Source organism: Chrysoperla carnea, chromosome 3 (assembly GCF_905475395.1).
Source record: "Chrysoperla carnea chromosome 3, inChrCarn1.1, whole genome shotgun sequence".
NCBI lineage: Eukaryota > Metazoa > Arthropoda > Insecta > Neuroptera > Chrysopidae > Chrysoperla > Chrysoperla carnea.
Window position 1 is genome coordinate 35,923,639 of NC_058339.1, and position 15,775 is coordinate 35,939,413.

The 15,775-nt window shown below is 27.4% G+C and overlaps 1 protein-coding gene across 2 annotated transcripts in view; it reads left to right on the forward strand.

The window, feature by feature from the left end:
• The window catches only part of LOC123296983 (probable G-protein coupled receptor Mth-like 1), a 136,088-nt gene that overhangs the window by 7,648 nt on the left and 112,665 nt on the right, over positions 1–15,775 (forward strand). For both annotated transcript variants that reach the window (XM_044878721.1, XM_044878722.1), the window contains exon 2: positions 12,747–12,825. In XM_044878721.1, coding sequence (XP_044734656.1) covers positions 12,747–12,825 — 79 coding nt within the window. The remainder of the gene's footprint in view (positions 1–12,746; positions 12,826–15,775) is intronic.

Here is a 15,775-nt window from a genome sequence, read left to right on the forward strand (position 1 = left end):
TTTTTGAAGAATCGGCGTAAATTCCAAACGTATCTTGGTTCTACGAGCGATTAAAATCTCCAAAATCCAAATATTAAAATTTTGTACGTTTACGGATTAAATCCTAAAACATCGGGTGGAAGTGCACCCTAAAGATCACGAAAAATTTGTTTCTGAATTAGATTAAAATCAATTTTAAGGGTTGGTAATTAGTACCCTAAAACGTGATCATACGAAGAAAACAAAATTTAAAAAAAATTTCAAAAAATTAGTTTGTCCAAAAACTTATCTTTCACTGTTTGAAAAGTATGATAAAATTACATTGGAAAATTGAAAAAGGGACCACCCTGTTCTAATAGAACAACTTGATTAATTTATGTCAAATTTTTTTTCCACTTTAAAGAAAAAATTTAACTACAAAAATTTGGCAACAACTTTCATCCTAAAAATATGAAATCTTATATATTTTATACAAAAACTATTGAAATAATCTTTCTATATAAAAAATAAAAATGTTTATTGATTTCTTGGAAATTATCCCAACATTTAAAAAAAAATTGAAAATGAAATTAATTTATATGCCTCGTGTGCGTATATTACGCCGTATAACAACTTAAACAACTTATTAAATAAAAGAATATTTAGTTTTATTGGAACCGGAATCATAAATTTATTATTATGTAATTTTAAATTTTTTTAGTTTTATATTTCGAATATTTTATAGATATTAAAATTAAAAGGTATTTATTTAATAGTTAAAAAAAACCCATAGTCATAGCTGATATAAAAAAAATGGTTTTTTTAATAAAATATTTAATTCATGGCGATGACCATACAGGATGGCCGCTGAATATTCGTAAAAGAAACAAAGCGAAATTTCTATTCTTTTTGTCCACCATTTGGAGTATTATAAAGATAAGTTGGTAATAACGAAAAGCTCCAAATGTGACTCGGCTGTAAAATTTACGAGTAGAAATATTTGCATATTCCGTATGACATTTTTTTTCTTGTCCTTGGTATTTAAAGTAAGGATGGCAAAACTGAACTTCAATATCGCTATATCGATATTCCGTATATACTACCGGTAAGTTCAGCGCTGGATGTCGATGCTTTTATTATTATTAATGCTATTCAAATCCGATATTTCTTAAACAATGTCGATATTTGCTATCCGTAATAAAAAATAAGTCATTGACCACATATTATCTAAAAACAAAGTTTCATTTTACAACTTTCGACATTTGTAGAAATTTTTAAAATTTTATTTTCATAAAATGGATATTCGAGCCGTGCCTGAAAACTCCCTCCAAAATTCCTCATAGCCTCGATAGTGGTTACAACTTTGGAGAGGATCTATCGCATTTGTCGATATTCGTTTGTGTTTGAGGGTAAATATGTCTAAAATTATTGGAGATGTTTGAAATGCACTTTTTATCGTTATTTTTATAAATAGAAAAAGGAGAAAATGAAGTGCTACTTATCTTTCGAGTTGTACCTCATTTTATTTAAAACAAATTTTATATTAGTATTTTTAAATTGCGCCGTAAATTTCAAGATAAGGACACTCAAATTTTACACTTCAGGAGCTGGGTGGAATAAGGGCGTAGATGTTCTGATGCCCTTTTTACTCCGATTGTTTATGTGTTTTTTATGCTAAACGTCTCAATCCTCCAAATGACAGAACAAAGGGATCATAGGCTATCTGTATCAGATATCTTGAGATATCTCAAACACGCATCTATTTAACAATACTATTAGAGAGGGAGCAAATTGTTCGAAAACAACTTTTGTTTGAAACATTTAGTCAAAAATTCCAAGGATGTGTCAAGGGATTTAGTCACAAATCCGAAAGAGTACGCAAAATTCGTGTTGCCTTTAACTTCAAAGGGGATTTTTGTAATGTTTCAATCGCAAAAATTAATATATTTTAAGGAGCTTATATTTGTTGGCCGACTACAATCTGTAAATCATTTTATTTAAACATCCTGTATATCTTTCCAATATTTCCTAAACACCTTGTAAATATTAGGTACAGTGTCGTCTTGTTAAAACATTTAGTGAAAACAGGATATAATATATTATTTCTCAATATTATAAAATAAAAATACACACAAGTACACTAATCGTCTTAAATGTATGTATTATATCTCTACATATATTTAATGACGTCTTGTAAAGTGAAAGTTGTAATAATATTTTAAAGAGATGAAGATTTTTTTTAAATTAATATAGTAAAAATACCATTCATACAAAGTGTATTTTGAATGTAGGTGGCATAAAAGATAATAATTATATGGTTTTTTCTTTTTTATTATTCTTTAAACGATTCTTAAAAATATTTTTTTATTCGTACAATAATGATGTTATATTGTCGAACCCGGACATACATTTTGTTTTACTTTGCGTATTTTTACATACTGCAGTGAGGATATTAGGCCGAAATAGTACTGCTTATTGGAACGGAAATTATGAAAAATTATATTCTTCAAAATAAATAAAAGTTTTTCGATATTTTTTTTTTTTTTTTAGGCAAATATTTTGCTAAATTTTGAGGCATTCGATCACTATTACCTGGATTATTTTTGAAGTAAGAGGCCATCCATAAATAACATCACGAAAACTATATGATTTTTTGACCCTTCCTCCCTGGTGTGAAGTCAATTTTTTTTTAATATATAAAAAAAATTAAATTAAAACAGCTATTGAACAATTTTTTATACCTCGTATTTATGAAATATATACCAAGGTACTACCTATACTTATTTTGGTCCCAAGTTTGTAACGCTTAAAAATACTGATGAAACAAACAAAATTTTGGTATATGCATAAAATCACTTAATTAGTCCATTTTCGTTTGCCCGTCCGTTATTACGATAACCCAAAAACGAAAAAAGATATCAAGCTGAAATTTTATAGCATGCTCAAGACGTAAAAAGTGAGTTTGAGTTCGTAAATGAGCATCATAGGTCAATTGGGTCTTGGGTTCGTAGGAATCATCTTGTAAACCGTTATAAATAGAACAAAAGATTTTAAATGTAAAAAATGTTCCTTATAAAAAAATATGCTACTTTTGAAACATTTTTTATTAACACCACTGTTTAGCCGTGACGGCGCCAATTAGGAAAGACTTTGTTTTCCATTTTCTCCAAAAGTTTAAAAGATAGGAAGTTGAAAATTTGCAGGTAGCTTCAACTAGTGGTCTTGTGAAAACACTGACATTCAACAATTTTTACACAGAGGTATTTCTGGAAATTGTTTGTTATTTACTTAAGGTGCCCCTTCCAGCCACCATCTTATTATCATTAACGGAGAATGTCTTAAGGGGAGCACAGCTTATTTTGTTTTGTTACTTATCTGTTTATAATACCAGTGAATTTAATTAAAGATATTTTTCGAGGAATTTGTTCAAAATAGGAAGCGGATATTTCAACTTTTCGAATCTAATTAAAAGACGAACAATGCATACAAATTACGTAAGAATTACACAAAACTTAATTTGTAATTATATTTTAATCTGAAGATAATCTTAAGAAAATAGAGTTATAATAAAAATATTCTTTCACTTCCAATTAAAACACAAAACCTTGATAAGATTTTTAATATTCTATCACAGAAGCAAGGACATTTTATAAATAACATTAATTATAATATTTCTGACAAGGTCGATCTGTCCATATGTAATATTTTTGAGTGTAAAAAGAGAAACACAAGAATTTTTATTTATTAATAAGACCATATTATTTACAATTTTACACGTTTAATTTTACACTTCTTACCTGACCTAAAAATATTCAACATTAAAAAGAATTTTATTAAATTATATTTTTTGATAAATCAATTAATTTTTTTTTTTTTATTAAAAGATAATTAACATTTTTTTGTTCAATAAAAGTTTCATAACAATTTTGTTTTATTGATAGCTCAGCAAGACTAAAGTTAATAATCATTTTTACCTTATTTCTAATTCATTTCTTCTGCGAAATTTTGTTTGAGTAAAAAAGTATTACAAATCACTCTTACTCTAAGAGATAGAACAAAAGTCTAAATTTAAACAAGTGTCAACAAGTAATTTACTGAGTTAATTATACCCCATAAGAAAATTGCAAAAAATCGAAATTTTTTTTGCGTTCGATATCGATAAAATACATTATATAAGATAACTTTATCCCAAAAAATCCAAAAATCGGATTTATATAATGGTTGGATGGATGGCTTTTGAGATATAGTCCAAAATTGCACACAAAGAGCGATTTTCTCAGAAACTATGCATCCAATCGATACATTAATCCGATTTTTGTATTTTTTGGGTCAAAATTACCTTATATACAGAGTTTTATCGAAATTGAAAACAAAAAACCGATTTTTTCGATTTTTTCTTGCACACAAAGAGCGATTTTCTCAGAAACTGTGCATCCAATCGATACATTAATCCGATTTTTGTATTTACCTCAAAGATAGTGCTTATTTAATGATTGGATGCGTGGTTTTAATTTAAATTTTAATTAAAATTTTTTTTTTTTAATTTCCACCGATTAGTTTTGGAGAAATCTTTGAGAACATATTATCCATCTACCGTTTTCCCAAAAGACCAATGTTAAATATGCCTACATTTGAAATCTTTTAATTTAAATAATCGGGAAACCCCCGCCCGTAAAATTTTCAAAATTGATTGAGGCTAAGTCCAACTTCATATAAACAAAATCAAGTCTTTATCCAAAATTGCCCTGGCGCTCGTACATCTTTAATAAACAACTTTTGTTAGAAATATTCTTTTGTAAACATCATAGTTTACCCATTTTGAGGGCGAAAATTAGGACAAAACTTTCTTGTCCATTTTCTTCAAAACCATAAAAGATATTGAGCAGATAGTTTCAACAAGTGGTATTGTGAATGATTCTCGAATACCAAAGGAAAATACTTTAGAAATTTTCGGAAATTGTTTTTTAAACCTTCTTCTAATTTATTAAAAATAATGCAAACTCTGACATTCAACACTTTCTTTACAAGATATTTCAACAATTAACTCAGTCAATTGTTTATTTTACTTGTTTATATTACCTACCCATTATAAAAGAAATTAAGAGTAAATATAAGGCAATTTTAAATAAAACATTTAGTTAAATTATCAATATTTTATTTAAATATAATAATTACTAATTATTAACGAACATAAACAAATATATGAATATATAGATTGTAAATATAAGTATATGTAAAATTTTCTCTTTTCTGTAATACAGCTGCTTGTCCTACTTTGAGAACATACAATTTTTTTTTTTTATTATGAACATACAAAGAAAGACAAATTCATAAAATGGTGTAATAATTAATTATTTATAGTCATATTAAAATAATATGGATTTCTTACATTCTAATTAATTAATTAAAGTAAATTTATTAAGATAATATTGTGTGTTATTAAGACGGTTCTGTACACATTTTCCAATGGTGTGAAATCATTATTTGATTGGCGTGAAACTTTATAATTTTTTTAAGACTCCTCTTAAATACTCATTGGGGGGAAAAATATTTATAAAGAAAAGCGAATTTCCAAATTAGAATGGTTAAAGTTACATTTGAATTTCAAGCACTGCGATTATACTCTTTACTCTATCGATTTGTTCAAGTGCGAGCTTTGGTTGCCGTACCCGAAAAAACTAAAAAATTGGCGATGATCTTCAAAATCGATTCAGTTTAGAAAAGACATGACATATAAACAATTACCATGGAAATGAATGGTCAAATAAACCTGGCTCCATTCAGTTCGAAAAGTGAAATGGTAAAATAATTCAGTAATTCAAAACAATAATTCAAAAGAACAAAGTCAACTCAAATATTTCAATTAAAATATTTCCAAAAATTTGTACCAAAAAACGATAGCTCTCTAAGTATTCTTTCATCTCATCCATCCTTGACCATCACTTTGATATTGATTTAAGAAGGAATGTTTTAAGTTTAAAGCGTTTATCTGTGCGTCTGTGTGTTTCTCAGTGGCATCGTAGCCCCTAAACGGTCGAACAGACTCGATTGAGAACATTTTCTAGCAAAATTCCAAAAATCTTTTTACAAGGAATAATTCGCATTTGTCGGGAGTTTTTTGTTTCTAGTGACATTAGCGGGCATATTTCCACCGTGTACCTTGGAGTCGGTATGATTGTAAACATATGTTCTTATGAACGTTTTCTATAAAATTGGCTCAAGAATTTGCTCTTCTTTTTTTTCTCATTTATTTAGGAAACACTCTGTATTATAAGAGACAGAATTTGTAGAACTTGACAATGACATAGACCAGCAAATATGTAACTAATGTACAATTTCCATGAAATCAAAGGTATATATAAATACTAGCTGTGAACTACCCGCTTTGCTGGGCAACATTCCCACTTTCACCCCTCCCTCCATATTCCATATCATTTTCTAGGTTACTATCTATCACCTTACTAAATTTCATCAAAATCCGTTCAGCCGTTTAGGCATGATAGAGCAAAACTCTCAGCAAAAACCATAAAAAAATCACTAACTCAATTCAGTTTTCTGTCTACTTCCCACCCCCTAAGTACGATGACGTGATCATTTTGATCTTATATCCGTTTTTAGGTAACCATCTATTACCTTACTAAATTTCATCAAAATCTGTTCAGCCGTTTAGACGTGAAAGAGCAAAAGTCCCAACAAAAACGACTAAAAATCACTAACTCAATTTAGTTATCTGCCTACTGCCTACCCCCTAAGAACGATATCGTGATTATTTATTATAGCCTATGACCATTTCTAGGTTATCATCTATCACCATACCAAATTTCATCAAAATCCGTTCAGCCGTTTAGGCGTGAAAGAGTAACAGACAGACAGACAGACAGACAGACAGAGTTACTTTCGCATTTATAATATTAGTATGGATTACAATGATTTTTTTTTTTTGATAGTTGAACATTAAAACAAACCTATGTTTAGGTACCTCTAACTAGTGCTATGACCTTCATAATATAATAAATAATAATGAACTGTGAAGTTATGTGCATAATAATTTATACAAAGGCGTTGTTTTGTGTCCCACTTGACAAACGAACGACTCACATCGTTAAACAAGAACCAACTCGACAATAATAATTTAATTTATGGGCTATTTGAAAAATTAGTCACTGTGGATGCAAAACAATGCGTGATATAAGTGCTCTAGCAAGAAATTATGAAAATCATTCCACAAGAAGCTTTTTGCGTGATATTTCCTCAGAAAAATTTTGGGGCTAAAATTTACCTTTATGCAACATTTTTTTAGGTATGTTTAAAATTTATTTCAAAACAGGTAGATTTCCAAAATGATATCATTAAAAAATACTTCTTTTTATCCGACTGTCAAGGAGTATGTTGTATGTGATGTTTGTAAATTTCTTTGTTACTTCTTATCTTCGAAACGGCTCGATGGGTTTCGATAGTTCCCCAAGTCTTTATATTTAGGTGTTTGAAAAATAAACGGCGGATTTTTGGCGCGAAATAGTAATACGTTAATATGTAAAAAAAACCACCAAATCTATCGAGTAGAGTATCAAAATAAAGCAAATTAAACTAGCAGATAACCGCCCGCTTCTTGGACAATTTCTCCATTAAAAACAAAGACTATCACGTTATAGCCCTCACTTATTCTGCCTTTTGTTCACAATTTTATAGATTTTAATTTTTTGGTGGGGAACTTTTACCTTTTTTGAAAATGAAGTTTTGCCCATGATGCTCGCTGACATTGTAACTCTCTATAGGCCCAATCATTAAATTAACCTGATTTTTATACTTTTTGGGCCAAAATTATCCCATCCACTGAGTTTCATCAAATTCCAAAACAAATTTTTTTGTGATTCTCTCGATTTTTTCAAAGGTACGTACCCCTAAAAAAAATTGCAAAAATAGAGAATTTTTTTTATCTCCAATTTCGATAAAACTCATGCATTTGATGACTGGTCGAATAGTTTTTTAGATACTGACTAAAATTAGTCAAATGCATATGCAAAAATATTGCGATATCTCAGAAACTCGGCATCCAATCATTAAATTAATCTGATTTTAATTCTTTTCGGATCAAAATTACCTCATCCACCGATTTTCATCAGATTCCAAAACAAAAATTTTATTAGCGTTTTTCTTGATTTTTTGCAAAAAATTGCAAAAAATCGAGTTTGTTTTCGACCTTAAATTATATTCCTATGTCAAAATTTGCTTACTAAATGGACGTTTGTTTAGTTATTACTTTCTTTTTTACTTAAAGAAATTATTTTCTCCAATTTATTGCCTAATTACTATTTACGATAGCTCTAATATTTAAGATTTTAACGTGCTACTTGCTTTCTATGTTCAAAATATTTGAATTATCAATATATTATTACTATAGTAAACGGCACGATATAAAAATAAAAAGTAGACTATAATAATTTGTGTGTCTGGTTTCACGATATTTTAATGAATATTATATTTATTTACATGCACAATCAATAATCATTGCACAAGGCGAGAACAGTTTTTTAAATATTATTTTCGTGAAAACTCTTTTTGAATTAAATCATTTTTAACACTGTTAAATTAAGTTATATAAATATAATTTTTAAAATGAAGAACTTAACGTGTCTAATTATTGGTAAGTTTATGATATAAAAAAGTATCATCTGCTGCTTTTTTTTTCAAATATCCAAAATAAAGCCTAAAAATTTCAAAAAATGCTTTTTGTTGTTGTAGTTATTTTAATTATTGGAATACTGTTCAATGAAGTTAAATGTCATTTAATAGATTTCTCTCAAAATAATAAGATTAATTTCATTTCTGAGAATAATAATCATTCCAATAATATTTACCAGAATTCGGGGAAAATAAATGGATGATTACGTTAAAAAAAAAATAACAAAAGTATTTAATAATTTATAGTTTAAAGTATTTTTATCTTTCCTTGGCAAAAATAAATTTATTATTGAGATCCTTTTGAATAATTTAAAATCCTCAAATTTTTCCTTGAAATATTTAATAAATTTTTTAGGAAATTTATAATATAAGTAAAATGAATACTCATATTCTGTTTGTTGCAGCAATTTTAATTTTTGGAACAATGTTCAATATAGTTAAATGTAGATTTTGGGGAGGGGCTATTGCTCAAAGCAATGGTGCTACAAGTATTGCAATGACAGATAGTAACGGTAACAATTATGCTTATCAAAATTCAGGAAGAAGAAATTAAAAACAGTTTTTTATGTGGTAAATGTTCTAAGTTGATTAATAAAAAATTATTTAGATAATTTGGAATTATTTAAAATCCTCTAAATATTCCGATAATATTTTTTATGCTTTTAGATACTATTTTCAAACTTTCTGATTGAAAATGGAGCTATTGGTGTTGTGTCGATGCGGGGATTTGCTTAAAGTTGTTTTTTGAATACTTATTAAATCTTATATACCGAATTTAGTAACTATTACCACCGAAAATTAATTTTTTTGGCTATAAGCTTACATTCTTTTTGTGATAACAGCTACCGATTCTGAATCCATAGAGTATATCAACTCCATACGGTATTTAAATTCCTTAAAGTAGGTTAAACTCTATAAAAATTACAAACAAATTCGAAAATTTTTGGATTATTAATAACATATGCCCAGGCCATAGTCGAACCAGAAGAAATTAGGAAACTCAGCGCTAGGCAGATCCTGGGTTTCAGTACATCAGTTGGTTATAATAGCCACTGAAAAGCGTAGCGGGGATAGAGTACAAGGGTCTATTTGGCTAGGTGCTCTGAACCATTGCTTCGAGGCCCAATGCTCGAGCATGGCCCGCTAACCTCCATACCCATACTCATACCCAATAACATTTGTGAAATTTATAAAAGCTAAAAATCCGACGACAAATGCTGTTTTGTCCTTGTAGCTTTCGCCAGACTAAACCGATTTTTTCGAAACATAGCTTAGAACACTCTCCAGTAAATTATCTTTCAAACAGAAACAATTATCAAAATCGCTTCATTCGTTTAGGAGCTACGATGCATAGAAGACAGACACATAAAATAAACGGTCAAACTAATAACAACCCACTTTTTGTGTCGGGGGTTAAAAGTAAGCAAGTATCACATGAGTATCTAACATCGGTATCTCACATAAAAAAAAATGAAAAATTAAAAACATAACTTTGACTATATTCGGAGAAGCTGCTAATGGACATCACGAGATTCTTACAAAGTTTTTCTCTTGCTTTAAGATGTTTTAAAAAAAAATCTGAAATTTTGCAGTTAATTTTATTCAAGTTCATAAAACAAAAATTGGACGAAATCTGAGTCTGATTACTACTATTTCGATTGTTCTAGTTATATTTTCAAAATATATTAATTATTTTTTTCATACCAAATGCACGATATAAAGATAAAAAATAATCTATAATAATTTAATGTGTGCACACATTAATCGTCATGGACGATTAATAATCACGACTCAGGTCGGAAAAAGCCATTCATTTTGAAAATTGTACTTAACAATACTGGTAAAGAAGTATAAAATATAATTTTTTTGTTGAGTAAAATATAATTTTTCTAATGAATAAATTGTTATCAATGTTTCTGATTTTTGGTAAGTGATATAAATCATGTGTTTCAAACACCTGAAATAAGGCCTAAAAATTACACAACAAATATTCTATTTATTTTAGACATTTTGATTTTTGGAAATAGTTTTATTGAAGTTAGATGTCAGTTTTGGCCGCCTGCATCACCTTGGCCGATATGGGGTATCACCCAAACCAATGAAATTAATTTTATTACAAAGGTAAATAACAATTCTGGTAATATTTATCAGAATTCAGGAGACCTAAAGGGATTGGAAAATTAAACAACTTTATAGTTTGAATAATTTATTTTTTTAAATGAAAATAAATTTATTTATAGAGAATCTTTTGAATTATTTAAAATCCTTAAGTTTTCCTTGAATTATTATTTAATATTTTCCTAATCACTAGTTTGATATGTTTATTGAGCTTATATAAAATGAAATGTAAAATATAAATATAAAATGAAGATAAAAAGATGAACACAATAGGGTATTCTTATCGTTAGTCAAAAATGACTTATGAAATTTGAAAAAAGCTAAAATTTATGTAAAAATATACTTTAATATATTCTGATTTTGAATCATAAAAGCATATTTTTCTTTTATAATATTAAAATAAAAAATCGTAATTTTTAAACTGTAAATCACGTGACCTAAAACGCGGGCGAACCCTGATGTGATGTCATATCGGTATGAACCATAGACCATCAGTTAGTTCAATGTAGACAGCTGGGTATCATATACTCATAGGTAATAAATATTTGTATTTATTATAATTAGTTGTCTATGAATATATCTGTCAAACTTATCTGTGTTATTTCGTATAATGATACCGATATTACGTCACCAAATTGAATGACCGCTTTTTTAACAGTTTAAAAAAAGGATAAAGTTTAATTTAAGTTTTGGGCAAGAAAGCGTGTGTACTTTTCCCAAATAAATTTTTGGTGGTTTTTTTATTAGCAAAATCAACATTTTGAAGTGCTTTTCAAAAATAGTAGAATACCCTATTGAAGAGTAATAAAATCAATCGTCTAGAAGGCCCTTTAAAACAATATTTAAAACACATTTAAAAAATCTTATTATATTATTAAAAAAATATTCATAATTTATGTGAATGCGTACCATTTATATTAAATCTTTTTTTCATTTAAATAGAAGGTTGATGACATTTGCGTTTTATTCAGTATATTTATTAAGTAGCACATACTTAATTATTAAAATAATACTTCCTTGCTTACTTAAACTTAAGTACATATTACTTTTAATGTACCGAATTTGTATGTGTAATATTATTAAAAACGTCTTTTGAATGCGCGAAGGCGTTCTATCATAACTTATATTATATTTTTGTTGATTGAATCAACTAACAACTTCTAAATTATTACAAATTTCATAATAAAGTAATTTTTTTATTTTAATTTCTTTGGAACTAGAGTTTGTCTTTTATCTAGATTAAATTTGTCAATTTTAATTTGCAGCGGTAATATGTATTTATATAATTCGTTAGTTTTAAGTAGGAAATCCGATTCACAGTGGAGAGTATTTATAACAAATTTCTGGTCAAAAGTCAGAAAACTAAACTTTTTTCTTTTGCATTGAAAAACAAAACTCCAAACACAAACTGTATGACGATTAATGTGGCACATTCATAGGATTGTATGGATGCATATATAATTGAATGGGTTGCATTTATGACTTACATTGAAAATTTAATATTATTGTCTCACAAATTTAAATGAATAATTATGCTAATTTACATTTGAAAAATAATATTTGTGCAATTTGATTTCTTATTTTCACAATTTTTAATGCATTAAGTTTAATTAATTAGTGTTTTTCAATAATTTTAATTTGATATTTTCAATAATATTAACATGTAAAGAATTGCAAATTAGTCATAACAGCCTCCTTTATCGCCAAAATTTTTCACTGGAAGCGCTGATATCGTTTTTATTGTCCCTAATATGACTACGCACACAACGAATAAAATTCATGATAATTACATCAAAAACGATGAAAAACATGGTAGTATATGACAAGCGATTTCCAAATGATATGACAACAAGCGATTTCCATAAAGTTGAGAAAAATAATTTTACATTTTTCTGTTGTATGCGTAGACATAAGATTATCCCTAAAGTAAAACCAATTTTCCCGGTTTTTTAATTTTAGTAATCTAATTTTTTAAATTTTTGTTACAGCATCCGTTATGCATTTCTTCTTCTTGGCTGCTTTTTTCTGGCTGAATACAATGTGCTTTAATATTTGGTGGACATTCCGGTAAGTTTTTAACTTGATATCTTATTTATTTTTGGAAAAAACTATTTCAATTTTATGTAACCTACAAACTTTTAAATTATTTTACAAATATTTTTATTAAAACTCTAAAAATATTGTTTAATATAATAAGAATTTTAGAATTTTAATAGAATTTTTAAATAAATAAAGAATATATTATTTATATTTTATTAAAATGACTTTAGTAAATTTTTATCTAAAAAAAATTAAATTTCATAAATTTCTGAGTGTGTCAACAAATAATAATATTTATTTTAATTATTTAAATAAATATTATTTTTTATATATTTTTACATTGGAATTAATTATTAATAATAATATTTGTTTATTTTAAGAAATTAAGAAGAAATTCAGTATTTGAAAATATTTTAAAATTACATAAACAAATTCCTATAGAAATTTTTTTAATGCATAATTTTAAACCAGTAACTAATTGAAAAAATTACTGGGTGACGGGGAAATTATCATTGGCACGTTCACGTTATTCCTTAAGCTAAATTGTGTTAATAAGTTTAATTACTCCAGTAGTTATTCAACTAATTTGTTGGGATGACCGTGCCAGGTCTTTATCAAGTGAATCTTCGGCAAAAAAAGCATTTTTAAAAAATAATTAAGAGTTTTAAATCCATTTATGTTGATTCTGCTATTTTTAGATTTAAACTTACGGATCAAAATAATATACCTCCAGATATGTAAACAATGTTTACCAAATTTCATAAAAATATGTTGAATCATAACACGGAAATTCTTAAGAGTTTATCATTGTGTCTTTTGCAGACGAAGCGTTTTACAAACATATGATAGTTTAAACTTTTCTTCATTCAATTTACTAATTATTTTCGTACTTTTGTATAGTGTTTATTGCAGATATTATTAGATATTTCGATTCAATATTTGAAATTACGTTGCTCACTATATAGACACTAAAAAATTCTAGTTGATTTTATGTCAACATATTATATTACGCCAATAATATATGTTGACATAAATTTTTTTATTATTTAAATAATAATTATTTTTTAAATAAATTTTTCTAATTAATTTTTTTTAATATTTTAAACATTATTTTACTTTGGTTACAAAAAATATGAGTCAGTATTTGAAGAAGAAAAGAAAATTGAAATATTAAATACAATTGTTTAATTTGACCCTGAAGGAAAGTTTTCTTATCACTTTAAAGAATGTTAACATTATCATCGGTTCACTTTCATTCAATTTTTTTTTACGATTTTTATAAGAAAAACAAATTTTAATAATTTTTTTGTAAATAATTAATTTTTTGAAATGGATTATTTTTCAAACATTTTATTACGAAAATTTTTTTTTCGGATACTTTTTAATTGAATGCTTATTTAACAGCTTATTGGGGAATTGTTTACGTTGTAAATTTTTATGCACTAATATTTATTTTCGACCAATTATAATTGATTGATTTATAATGCCTATTGTTTGGACAGTTTCGATTATTTATTAAAGTTATTAAACATTACAAAAATAATAAATTAAATTGACAATGAATGCAAATTAAATGAGTATTAGTCTAAGAGCTGTTTCGATAAGGTTGATTGGTTCGCTATAGCGGTTGTCTGCGTGAATACGCTTAAACCCATAGGCACAATACGGCAGTTCTACACTTATTTTGAGAAGCCGAATTGAATCCAGGCGGTATAAAAGCTTGCATTATATATATTCAAAGAAATTTTAGGAATGAACTATAAACAGTTACCTGGAATGCCAGTAAATATGAGTTTATGAAATTTCAAAATGGACGAAAGATAAATAAATTCAATTTCACTTCCTGTATCTGGGGATAGGACAGATAGCCTCTCCTAGGAATTAGATTGAGAAATAAAATTTTTGTGTAGGAGTCAAAATCATATATACCTATTGAATCTTTTTGGCAGAAATTGCAGACAATTATTTCAGAACGAGGCCATGCTTTTGTTGTTTTATTTTGTATCAAATAGGAGTGTAGAAAAAGTTAACCTTAGGATGTAGTGTTGGTTAAATCGAGTTTAGAAAAATACTCAAAATTAGGCAGTGGAACTTAATATAGCTCTAAGACTATGATTCGCGTTAGACTATAATAAGTTTGAACTTATATCAATTTAAAAGGTTAATTAATTTTAGAATCTTTCTTTATTATTCTAATAAATAAACATTTATCATTATTAAACGTAATCATTGATAAATAAAAATATAAATTTAAATAAATTCACTTTGTTTGTGCATTTATTGGATTCCGTATCAAAAAGTTTCGCTTTTATCACATTATTTATCCAATATTCCACTTAACACCCAACCAAGAAGAGAACAGTTCAGTACCCACACCGTTTTGTACCTAACCGTTTCACCTATAACTTATAATGCGCGGCATACCTCTTTGCCTCCCGTGCTTTCAAAGTGGAAATTTCTTAAAGCAAGCGAATCCATAGTTTCTTGGAAAAATCAATAATCTTAATAAGCAGAATTTTCACATTGGAATTAAAAATAGTATTCATTAATCGTATTTACGTGCACAAAAATTAATCGCTTGCGATCGTTTATGAAATGGAAGTTTAAATGGATAATATTTTTTGGAAAAGAACATTGTCGTTACCGCGAATATGCGTTCATTAAGATAAATTAATTCATTTTTTAAAAGATGACTTCATTTTTTGAATGTTTTTATGACGTATAGCAAACACGATAAATTTATTTGAATTTTTTTGAAATTTTTAATACTTTTCTTAGCCAAAATTATCTGAAGCCGACGAGTTTGCTAGAAATGGCACACCAGCATCAATAAATATCAAGTTGCTCCTCAAAGAGGATATCTTAAGAAGGGCCAATCTTAGATAGAGGGAGGAACGTACTTGAGGTACTACAAGACGGATATGGTCTGAGTACAATCGTAGGCGTTCCGAAGATCTTATATCACTTTCAAGGGCAT